Source organism: Aptenodytes patagonicus, chromosome Z (assembly GCF_965638725.1).
Source record: "Aptenodytes patagonicus chromosome Z, bAptPat1.pri.cur, whole genome shotgun sequence".
Lineage (NCBI taxonomy): Eukaryota > Metazoa > Chordata > Aves > Sphenisciformes > Spheniscidae > Aptenodytes > Aptenodytes patagonicus.
The window spans coordinates 72,232,616-72,244,926 of NC_134982.1; the positions used below are offsets into that span (position 1 = coordinate 72,232,616).

The 12,311-nt window shown below is 52.2% G+C and overlaps 1 protein-coding gene across 1 annotated transcript; it reads right to left on the bottom strand.

Annotated features, from left to right (window-relative positions):
- Nucleotides 1–1,871: 1,871 nt before the first annotated feature.
- On the bottom strand, nt 1,872–4,395 carry LOC143172961 (cyclin-dependent kinase 4 inhibitor B-like). The gene is made up of 2 exons (XM_076362879.1): nt 4,252–4,395; nt 1,872–2,218 (listed from the first exon to the last, which is right to left on the bottom strand). Exons 1-2 carry the CDS (start codon nt 4,393–4,395, stop codon nt 1,910–1,912), a joined length of 453 nt encoding a protein of 150 aa, XP_076218994.1. The 3' UTR covers nt 1,872–1,909.
- Between the last annotated feature and the right edge of the window lie 7,916 nt (nt 4,396–12,311).

Genomic DNA, 12,311 nt, shown 5'->3' on the forward strand with positions numbered 1-12,311 from the left:
CTGCACGCGAGCCGGGGTGGGTCGGGGGAGAAAAAGAAAAACACGTTCGTCCCACCCGCCCTGCTCCCGCCCCAGACCGTCTTGCTGACACGTCTCCGGCCGGCCGCCAAACCAAACGCCCTCCGGAGGCGGGGGTCGCTCTCGATTTGGCCCCCAAAGAGCTAGGAAATAACCTTTTTTTTTGAGGGGAGGGTGATTCCCCCCCCCCTTCTATTTTAAAGAAATGAGCGCCAGAAAGTCTTTCCTTGGTAAACTAGAGGCGAAACGACGGGGCATCGGAGCCCTTCTTCTGGCCTCGCGGTCCGTGCCCTGAGCGAAGTGCCCTCCTAAGCACGGGCAACTAAAATGCCAACGTGTCTGCGGGAAGCGGGAAAAAAGCAGCCTTCAGGCATAGTATGCGCCCGTGGTGCCTTATTCTGCAGTGTTTGCTTGCCATCGGTTTTTTAGCAGGAAAAGAAAAAAAAAAACTTCCGCTCTTAACAGGATCGTAAAGTCGTGCGAAGGTACGAAGTGCAGTTGAACTTTCCTGTTGCTCTGTAAGCGTTGTTTTAAATAAGGAAATTAACGAGTTTCGGGGATGTTTTTAACTCGAGTATATATGTGCGTGAATAATACACATCTGCGTATAAGCCCTGTGTATTCGACCTGCGTGAACGTGTTGTGTGTATTCATGCACAGACACAAAAAATGTAAGCGACGAACAAAATCGAAATAAATAACACCGCCCAACACTGAGTAGTGCTGCGTACCGGACCGTTTAATAGTTGAACACAAGGATTATTTTTCTTTAAGCCAACCTCTTTGATATTTTGCTGTTGAATAATAACAGGTATTTCACCGCACATAAGTAGTACGAACATTGGGTAGACGACGGCAAGGCGTGTGAAGAGATTCAGATTTATAACCAAGCTCGGTCATTTGTTTTTGTTTCCAAATATCTGGTTTAGAGATATTTGGTTTATCTGGTTTAGAAAGCTGTCTTAAAAATACAGAGCTCGTTGCCCAGATATTCTGAATGAACGTAAAACTACGCAGTAACTAAACGACTACCAATTGGTTTCTCACATGAATAGCCTTCCGTAAATACGTCTATACAGAGTATTTGTAGTAGTTCCCAAATTGTAATCTCGATCGGTGTTAAACATTTTAAGACTTTCTAAGTTGAGCGGGGTGATAAGGGGAGAAGATTTAAAGATGAACTAAATTTGTAAACGGGATGGCCAAGGTGTTCACTATTTCGAAGCGCTATATAAAAGAATCTTAAGGTATCACTAAAATGCAAATCTCTCCAGGACTGTGCGATAACGAATAAAATCAGTACCGTCGTGAATAAGACAAGTATCCCATGGAGATCAAGGCAGTGGCTTGCAGGGCAGCGAGCAAGCCGCGAAGGGAAGCGGAGCGTTCTCACTTCTCTAAACGGCACCAATTTAAAAATAAATGGAGGGGGGAAACGACGAAATTATTATTTTTCCCCCCCTGGAGCACCGGAGAACCGTTTGCTGCTCGTCCTCCGCCCGCCGGGGAGGGGGGAGGACCGGGAGCGCTCCCCGCAGCCGTGTTTTGCTTCTTTCTGCTTTTTCTTAGAAAATTCAGTAGCATGCGGGGCCTCGCAGAAGCAGGACACGGAGTGCCCGGGGCGTGCGGGAGGAGCTCGGGGCAGAGGGACAGAGGAAGACCCTCCCCAGCAGCCGGGCTCCACTGGCAGCACCGCCAGTGGCGAGCGCTCGCTGGGTGCCCCGACGGCGGGGGCACCCGCCCGGGCCCGGCCGCGGAGATGCTCTCAGGGGACAAAGGGAGAGGGTCTCGGCGGGGGGTGGCGGCGGACGGCTGCCGCCGGGGCTTCGGGCGCTGCAGCGAGGGCGGCCGGCGGACAGCGGGTGGGGCGGAGGGGGCGGCCGGGGGTGGGTCAGCGCTCAGCCCCCTCCGCGGCCGGCCCGGCTCCCGGTGCGGCGACGGGGAGGGGCGGCGGGTGGCGCAGGTAGCGGCCCACCGGTCCGTGCGGGCCCCCCGCCGCCACGTCGAGGGGGAGGCGGCCGCGGCCGTCGGGCAGGTCGAGGCGCGCCCCGGCGCGGTGCAGCGCCGCCAGCGTCTCCAGGAAGCCGGCGCGGGCCGCGTCGTGGGCCGGGAGGCAGCCGGTGCGCGGGTCGGGGCGGTTGGGGTCGGCTCCGCGCTGCAGCAGCAGCTCGGCCACCCGCGGGCTGCCCAGCATCATCACCTGCGGGGAGAGACAGCGTCAGCGCCGCGCCCGCCCGCCCGCGCCGCGGAGCGCCGCGGGGAGCCGCGGAAGAGGACCGCGGAGGGCCGGGGGTCGGCGGCTGGGGGCTGGGAGGCTGCGGGGCTGGGGTGTCTTTTGGGCATAATTTTCCCGTGTCAGCTATTTGTAGCTGTGACCTGCATGAATGCACACGGCTGTACTCGATGATCCTTACGGGTCCTTTCCAAGTTGAGGTATTCTATGATTCTATGATAAATTAAAATATTAGCTACGATGCGTGTGATTTCCAGACTAGGTACTACATACGTGTGTGTTCTGTTCCACATTTTATACCATTTATATATATCACGGTATATATGGTACTTGTGGGGTGTGTATATACACACACACATATATATATGTACACATATGTATATACATGTATATATGTGTGTACATATATATATACATATAATATATATGCCGTTTATATATGCCATTTATATCTATCATTTATTGTACCATATATAGTGTGCCCGGTGTGGATTTCCCCCCTCCTGAGTTCTGGATCAAGCCGTTTCTCTCTCCCTCAGCTCCGGCTAAACCTGTGCGTCTTCTCACAGGAGCAAGGAAAGCTGCTGAGTGCCCACGGGTAACGCACAAAACTTTCCTGCCGAACCCTAATGCCACTCTGCAGCATGCAGAACGGAAAGCAGAAATTTCTGGCAAGGTGTGGTCATGCACGATTGAACAAAGACAAAACAAAACCAACCAAACAAAAACAACAAACAGAAAAAAGAAAATGACACTTGGGGTAATACTTCCCACATTCTCCTGGTCATTTTCAATGGAATTTTTACCTCCATAAATTGAACCTTAACACTGTAGAAAATACCTTGAGATAATAAGTTTTGTCATTATTTTCTTTCTCGAGAGAAGTTGGTTACGGGACTACGAATATTTGGTTTTATTTACAACATAAGCGCGAAAATGCTTATAGATTTCATTTATAAATTCCTATAGAGGTTACATTTTTCAGACAGATAAAGAGACTCCACATGTCAGAGTGGCAGCCATTTTGCAAAGTGCTGGCAAGGGAAACAGAACTTAGTCTCACTCTAAAATGAGGGGAGGAAAGAAAATTTACAACAATTTGGAGACCCTTTTCATCTGGAATTTGAACCTACAACAGAAACAAAACGAACAATTTTCTCAGCGCCCTTCTCAGTAACTTACTTTAGAAAGATATTTCCTTTTCTATATAAGGTGCAAGGACCAAAATGGCTGTTCAGCTTAGCTGGTGAATCATTAAATATATTGCTTCAAATGACAACTCAAGAAAACCTTTTCGTGAAATACAAACCTCCAGTTTAAAATCACAGTACATTAATCGTTCAATGAACATTTAAAAACTTTCAGCTTAAATATGTCGATTTATATAACACACGTCTAGCTCTCAAAATGCCTGGAAAGCAACTCCACTACACACTGGTACTTATAATATCTATCAATGAATACTACCACGACTGATGAATACTGAATATTAAAAATACTACTAATAATAGTGATGACTGCTAATAAATACCTAGTTTCAAGTTACAATTTCTACTCAGCGACAATTTCTACGCCGTCTTCTGTGCCGTTCTTTCACACGAAAATACTAGTAAGGGACCCCACTTCGATTTCCTCGGGGAAAAAGACTCATTAAGGCTATATTTAAAACAAACAAACAAACAAACAAGACCAGTTGATCGGAGCGCAGTCAACTGCCTGAACCCATCTGGAAGCGGATTTTGCAGTCCCACTTCTCCTTTTAAGTACCCTCCAGCATAATTCGTTTGCTGCCAGCGGTGCCCCTCTAAACTCTGTCTAGTATTTGCAGGAGGGCTAGTTCAGAAAAGCGCCCGCTCGTATTCGGGCAGCTGCGGCTGGAGTCGGGTTCTCGTAATAACAATAAAAATTCATTCAAAACCCGAAATCCCTCCCTCCTCCCCCGCCAGCGGGGCAGGGGACAGCTCCCCCCACCCGTCACCCCCAGATCTGGCGCTCCGTACCTGGAGCGGGGTCCTCCCGAAGGAGTTGGTCCCGTTGGGATCCGCGCCCGCGTCCAGGAGCTTCCGCACTGCCTCGCGGTCCCCGCGGGCGGCGGCGCTGCACAGCCGGTCGCCGGAGCCGTCGCCCCGGGGGGACCCCTCCATCGCCCCCCGCCGGCCCGACCCGTACGGACGCCCCTGGCTTTCCGTCTCCCCCGGCAGGGATCTCGCCCGCCGCGGCTCCGCAGCTCCTCCTTCCCGAGGGCAGCGGCGGCCCCCCGGTCCCTCCCCGGGGCAGGCGGCCCCCGGCCCCCGGCCCCCAGGCACGGCCCTGCGTACCCCCCCTGCGCACACCCCGGGCGGGGCCGGGCGCTGCAACATCCCCCCGCCCCCCGCTCCAAGCGGAGAGGGGAGCGCGGTGCTGGCGGCTGCGGTAAAATCCGCGCACTCTCCCTCGGCGGGGTCCCGGGGGCCGGCGGAGGACTGCGGGATGCCGCCAGACCGCTCCGCAAGCTGAGAGCCGGGGGCAGCTCGGCACCCCCGCGGGGGAGCGCGATTTCGCACTCCCACGAGAGCGCGGGGCGCCTCCCGCGCGGGCTGCCTCCCTCCGGGGGCGCCGTCGGTGCGGGAGAAGGAAGGGGGCGGGGGCTGCGGCCCTGCGCCCCCCACCCCTTCCCACGTTGCGGGCGCTGTGAAGGCAGGGGAGGCGGGCGCAGCCCCACCGGCAAACGGCTTCTCCGGGCTGCCCGGGCTGGTCGCAGCTGCCCCGGCCCGGGCAGGTGGGAGGCGCCCCGCGGTTATCTTGCGTGGGGCGGGGGGGGGGGGGTGGACAGCGGGACGAGACACCAGAGCCTTCCCGGGGCAGAGAGGGAGTCTTGTGTGGGGGATATATTTGGCTTCTCCCTGCGGAGGGGGGCCCTGCCCTGCCCCGAGCCCCTCCGAGCGGTGGGTCTGGGGTCCGTCCCGCCGCCCCGCCGCCGGCCAGGAGCGGGCGGCCCGGATGAGGAAAAGAGCCGTGCCCGCAGGAAGTCTGCGATCCACCTAATGGCACCCGGCAGAAGAGGACCGCTTCACCCCGGCCCTGGGGGAGCCTCTCGCGGGCAGGGAAACCGCAGCGAGACCCGCCCGGGATAAGGTACGGCTCCAGACCGGCAGCCGGGGCCTCGCCTTGCCGCTGTGAACGTTCCCCAAAAAACAAGCACCTGACTTCTCCCCCTGCTTTCCTTCCTCCCACTCATCCCTCTTTGACAAAGCTGCTCGCCGCTGCGGGCCCCGTGAACCGCCCCCCCCCCCCCCCCCGCCCAAGCGACACCCCCACCTCCGTCGAGGGAAGCGAGGGATCAGCCCCAGCGCCCGCGGGGCTGCGCAGCACCCACGGCCCGTGGCTTGAACGTTTTATTCCGCCACCTCGAAGCTACGGGCAAGCCTGGGTAAGAGGCAAGGCGAAGGGGGGGTGGGGGGTGGTGGTGGTGTTTAAGGCTCCTGCGTTGCCGCAGGACAATGCGGAGAGCGGGGCGTTTCGGAGCCACCGCCGAGGTCGGACAGTGAAGTGGGCAAATACAGAAACAGATTAAGGAAGTTTTTTAGGGTTTTTGTTTTGTTTTTTTTTTGCTCCCCCCCCCCCCCCCCCCCATGCCAGTTCCCTGACATCCTCTTTTTAATTGCAGAAAACCGGCGCGATTGCCACAGAAGAAGCATCTGCCGTGCAGATGCACCTTTGCTCCCGCCGGCGTTAACCTCCTCCCCGCCGCTCGGGCCCACGAACAGCCCTGCGTGGTGAAAGGGGAAAAACGGCGATTTTATCTCTACGTGTACCGACGGCCGAAAGGCAGAGGCATCCTTGGATGAGGAGAAATAAACACAGATTTATCCCTGAGTAGACAAGTCAGAGGTTCACTGAAATTTCCTCATTTGGGGGCTTTCTGAGCCTCCCTCGCGAAGTTTCTGGGGAAAGTGACGTCGCAAGAGCAGGGTGCGACATTTGAAAGGGGCTTGGGTGGGGTGAGATGCCCGCTCGGCGGGGACCTGCGGCGGGCTCCCACGCACCGTGGTTTCGCTGCAGCGCGTGGTGCAGAGCGAGCCCCAGGGCTGGCGGGCGATTAAAAAAAAAATAATAAAAAAAATAAATTAAAAAAAATCAACAAATAAAGTTTAAAAGTGGATTTTTTAAATGTCCGTAAAGTCTGAGACATTAAGAGGCAAAGTACCCTCCAGTCCTTCGTGCGCTCTCTGCCATTAATGGTAGCCACGTAGAGATAAATCCAAAGAGAAAACCGCCTTGGTTACCTGTGTCAGGTGTCTTAAAATTTCATATCAATAGTGAGGCGCGTCAGGGTTACATATTAGCGCTGGCTAATCTCACTTTCTGTGATATAGTATTGACAGTGGATTTTATGCATCTGTGTGTGTGTATATAAATATATGCATACATGTCTTTTTGTGACTATATAAGTGTAAAAAAATTTATACACTCACACGTCAACATATTTGTAGGTGAAGACGTTACTACAGGAGTCAGAGGGCCTGTCTGCATCTCCATCCCTGCTAAAATCTGTTAAAAGTTACGAAATTGCAGAATGGTGTAAAACAACAAATACGGTCCAGTGCTAATGATTACTGAACCTCCAAACCACTTATCAAGCTACTGGGCCACTAAAAGGACACAATTCTAAGTTACATTATTGAAGTCATAAGAATTTTTCCCCCAGAAATGCAAATCCTATTTTGCACAATTCTGGTACCAACAAACGACCTCAAATTAATCAAAACATAACAATACACGGTCATATCTGAAGTTACGGAAATAATAGCCGAGCCTGTGCTAACGTGTTTTGAAAACGACCCTTGTATTACACTTGTGTCTTGGGGGAAGTGAAGAAAAATAACCTTCTCTCCCCAACAAACCTTACTGCAAAGATATTTTCCTGAAGAAAAAAAAAAAAAATCGATCCACGTTAAGCAGTCTCCCTAGCCTACATTTCTCCTCTTATTTCTTTTTAAAGCCACTGTTCAACAATACAGATCTTTGACACTGAAAACATTTTTTGTTTGACACTGATCCATTTTAATGCTACAGTACAGCAATCCTGCAAATGTTCTGAGATGTTTTGATAATAACATACAGGACGGAAAAGGTAATTTTCAGTTACCGAAGCAGCCATCTTATGCCCTATTTAAGGCTTAGAAGGTACTACCCTTTTAAAGAAAGAAAAAAAAAGTATTTCAAAACGTTTACGTCATTTTATCATCTAACCAGTATTTCGGTAATAAGTTTAGGGGTTAATTAAATACTACAAAAAGATAAACTATAGAGAACATAATATTGGGATTTCCTCGCCTGTAAATAGGCAAAAAAGGCGCACGAGGGGCAGGGGTGGGGAGTGCAATGGAGAGGTTGCATGGAAGTAACCTGATTTACAATTAAGGAGGGAAAAAACAGTTGTTTGGAGTTATGCTAAAAACGAAGCAAAAACGATGAATAGAAATAGCTGAACAGTATCCTTCTACTGTTCAGCTTAAAATGTCGGTGCATTTGCAAAGATAATTATCCTCATTGCACATATTGGGTAAGAACAGGAAAATTTAGCACCTTAATTTTAGACCCTTAGAAGTTGTGCCATAGAGGTTTCTCTTGAAAATAAAAAAAAATTAAAAAAAAAAAACCACCAACCCCCCCAAACCCCAACCTAAACCCAAAACAACCCAACAACCTGCAATAATAAAGAATAAATACTTCGGTTTCTGTTTTTCGAGTCGTGTGATAAAAACTTGCGCAGAGCGCATTTCTGAATGTAATATGCTGCCCTAAATAGCTGTGAAAATATCCCTAGATATTTTCACATTTTTCTTAGACACCCTCCAGAAAATTTTAGATGCATATTATTTCGGTCCCTCGTTTTGGGCTATGGAGTCATCGGAAAGTAAAACGACCTAACGGCTCTGGATAATCTCCTAACAGTTTACAAAAAAGTAATTAAGCATTCGTCAGGCAAAATATTGCCTTCCTTAAAAAACAAAGAACAAAGCAAAGACAAATAACAAATAAACACACACACACACAAAAGGCAAAACAAACAAAATCTCTCCCATCGTCCTAAGAGGTAAATAGGTTTAGATACTGCAAGAAAAATATGGCGCGGCGCGGCCGATTTTCTGCCCGGGTGGGTAGCTTTCGGATTGCCTCTATCAGCAAGTTTTTGAGTGTCGGTCCCTGTCTCGGACCCACTCGGGGTTCAGAAGCAGCTTCGTGGACGCTGTTTCCATGAAAGACTCTCTCTCTCTAACACTGCTCGAGGGGTGTTAAAATTTTCTTTGTTCCACCTATTTAAATAAGCAACTTAATTCTGAAAAAAACTTGAGAACAGGATCCGTCTCTCTAAATAGCAAATAAGGGCAAAAAGAGCTGTTTTCTCTTTATTTCCAAACTTATTTTTCCCCCGAAATAGATTTGCACCTAACCCGAATATGAAGCCACCCTCTTCCTGCAAACTGTGGCCCGAAATACTATGGGTTCGGGGTTCGCTGTCTCCGAGCTGCCAAAACATTTATGCATTACTTTTGTGACTGTAATGTTGTTACATCCCATTATGGAAGGAGTACGGTTAGGCAAAAGGGAAAAAATCTCATCTTTTTTTACATTAAACACACACCCTTGTCTTACCCCTCCCCAGCCCCTTCAGAATCAGGTTTTCAGCACATTTCAGTGACTATTTTAGACCTAACTGGCATTTTAGAAGAACTCGATCTACCCGATGAAAAGCTCGGGGCGGGGGGGGGGAGCAGCAGTATTTACAGCAAGTGTGGAAATAGAGAGAAAAAAAATTGCCACAGTGCCTGATCCATGAGAGGGTTTTGCCCTTGCTACAGCGAATTGACTTCGACATAATCAGCACCTTCATATTTATGTTTTATATTAGAGATTCGTGTATTTCAGGTCAGCCAGAGTTTATAGTTTCTTTTTCCCCCATTTAGTGTAAGACGAAGAAATTAGGCCTACTACAAATGCAAAAAAAATGAGGGATTTGAAGGTAACAAGGAAAACTGGGTATTGTTTCTGATTTTTTTATATATATATAAAAATATATATATACGTGTGTGTGTGTGTGTGCGCGCGTGTGTGTGTGTGTGTATCTCCCCACACTTGATATTCAAAAAGTGCTGAAAGTGATCTAACCAGAGACTGGAGCAGGCAAACTGTGAATTGCTTTATCTCCACACCTCGACTCCTATAGCTTGAAGGGTTTAGTTTTTTTAATATATATATATTTTATATATATATAAATATATAATCTCTATTTTTTTAGATCTTTTCAGGCAAATATTTCTACTTTCCTTCTCTTCTACTTCTGTTCTTCTCCAGTCTGTGCTCTGGATTAGAGGAGGTTGTGGACTCCTCTAATGATCCCCGACGAGGATTTTGCAGAACAATCCTCAAATACTTATCAAAATTAATATTTGCTTTATTTTTCATTATGTGTCTAATTATGTGTAATGATCGAGGCCTAAGCTGCGCCGTGCAGATCCACAACTATCCGATTTTGCACTCTGCAATCAGGAAAAACTCTCTAAAAACACCGGAACCCCGGGTGTCTCTCAAGGTCCTTTATACGTGTGTATTTTAATTACCCTTTCTGAGGCTGCTCGGCCGCTCTGACCCTTATTGCATATATTTATATAACAGCGAGGGAAGGCGAAGTAGGCCACTGTATTTCACTGTCATTTACAACAGTGGAAAGTAACACACGCTCGGCAAACAGTGGCCATTTTCTCTCTTCAGAGCAATAGTTATGTTCCTTGTTCGCAAGGAACCGTCTGCAAATGTTGCTGAGGAGTGGTGGGTTTATTTTTTCTAAATTAGCCATAGAGAAAACGAAAAGAAAAACTTCTCAAGGGGTGGGGGGAGGCAGATATAAGTTTCAGCAACTTTTCAAGAACCTGTCGTTTTCTACTGCTTTAAAAAAAAAAAAAAAAAAGAAAAAAGAAAAAAAAAGAAAGGAAAAAAACCACCAATAACCCCCACGCCTGAGCAAATCTCACGTGTTCCCGGTGCAATCTGAGCATGTGGCGCGGAGAGGGCTCCGCGGCGCTGTGCGACCGGGGCTGGGCTGCCGCAGGGAGCGGGCACCCCGCTCGCCCCGGGGCGGCCGCGACCGCCTCCCGCTCCCACTCCCGCTGCCCCGTCGCGGCGTCCGCGACGACCGGGGCCGCCCCCCCCGCCGCCCCCGGGGGCCCTACCTGGGCCGGGGGCTCCCGCGGCGCCTCCTCCGCAGGACCAGCAGCAGAGCGAGGCGCGGCGGCCAGCGCCGCCCCAGCGCCCCGACGACGCCACGGAGAATGCGCCAGCCCAGCGCCCGGGCCCGGCGCAGGCTGCGGGCGCGCCGAAAGCGGATGGTGCACCTTATCCGGGGGGTCATGGGTGCGGGGGAGCCCCCGGCGTGCCGCGCTAGAAATACCTCCCCGGCGGGGCCCCACCGGTGAATCGGCCCTCTCACCCTCCATTCATTGGAGAGGATTTTCTTCCCTTTTTTTTTTTCTTTCTTTTTTTTTCTTTCTTTTTTTTTTTCTTTTCCGTTTGACTAATTTCGACTCCCCATTTCGCCTTACCTCCCTCCTTCCCTCCCCCCCCTCCTCTCCCCCCCCCCCCCCCCCGCCCTTAAACGCCTCCCATGATGATGGCTCCCGCCTCGAAAGCGGGCGAAGGAGGACCGGCGGGCGGGGGATGGGGACGGGGGAGGCCGCCGGCTCCTCTCCCCTCCCACCAACTCGCCCCGAGGAGCACCACCACCAAACGGGCGTGGAGGCCGGCCAATCGCAGGGCGCTCCCCTGCTTTCAAATAAAGCCTTGACGACATGTCCTTGCCCTCCCCCCCCCCGTCTGTCCCCTCCAAACACGCAGCCTCCCGCTCCGTTTGGGAGTGTGTGTGTTATTTTGGTTTTTTTTCTTGTCGTTTGGTCGGTTTTGGACCCTGCTCCCCTCGGGACACTCTCGGCGGGGCGGGGGCTGCGGCGGCCCCGCTCACCGCGACCCCCGCCCGTCCCCCCGGGGGCCGCGTTGGTGCCCCGGGGAGGCGGCTAGCGGATCCCTGCCGCTTTAAAAGCGCAGGCCAGTATTGGCCCGGGCAAGCAGCTATTTCCTTGTCACATGGTCATTTGAACGCGACGCGGGGCCGTTGCGTAGCGGAGCGAAAAAAAAAAAAAAAAAAAAAAAAAAAGCGGATCTCGTCTCCCCCCGCCGGTAACCGAAACGGGTAATTAACTGTTTCCTCTCCCCCGACCTTCTCTCCGGCCGTGCCCCGCGGTGCCGGACCGCTTTGTTTTCGGTTTGAAGGGTGAGATTTTGGAGCGGGGGGGCGGGGGAGCAGCGGAGGAGCGCTGAGAAGCCCCCAGCAACCTGCCGGCGCTCCCCTCCCGGGCCGGCTCCAGGCGCTGTCGCGGGGACCGCCGGAGGGGTGCTGAGCCCCCCGACAGCCGGTGCTGAGCGAGGCCCGCCGCCGGCAGAGGATCTCTGGGCGGCGGGGGGGTTGTGTGTGTGTGTGTCCCACTACCCCCCCGTCCCGCCCTCCTCGCCGGGAGCCCCTCTGCCTGCGCATCCCCCCTCCCAGGGTGCGGGGTACCTCCGTGCGAGGCGCGGGGAAGGGCGATAGGCCGGGAGGGTATCGGTCCTGCGGGCGCATCTTCGCTCTCCCCGGGTGTGGCGGGGCCCTGCTCGGCACGGCACGGCACGGCACGGCTGGACGCGGCACGGCACGGCTCGGCTGGACGCTGAGCTGGGGGAGCGCCGGGACTGCAGGGAGCCGGCGGGGAAGGCTGCGGGGAGGGAAGGCAGCGCGGCAGCCCCTGGGAGGGCTGGTGAATATAGGCGTATGAAACACCCCCCCCATGACAAACACCTCCTTCTCTCGGCTGGACAAACAGTATTAACGCCGATGGCAATATAAGTTTTTCCTTCTTCTGCCTGGGTACGGAGTCACCCTAACAGCAGTGCTAATAAAGAGCCTGTAATGGTTTTCTGCTGGACTGAGTCGGATTTCAAGCCTGGGAAACGGGTGAGTGAAAACAGCCATTTCGAAATGAAAGCAGCT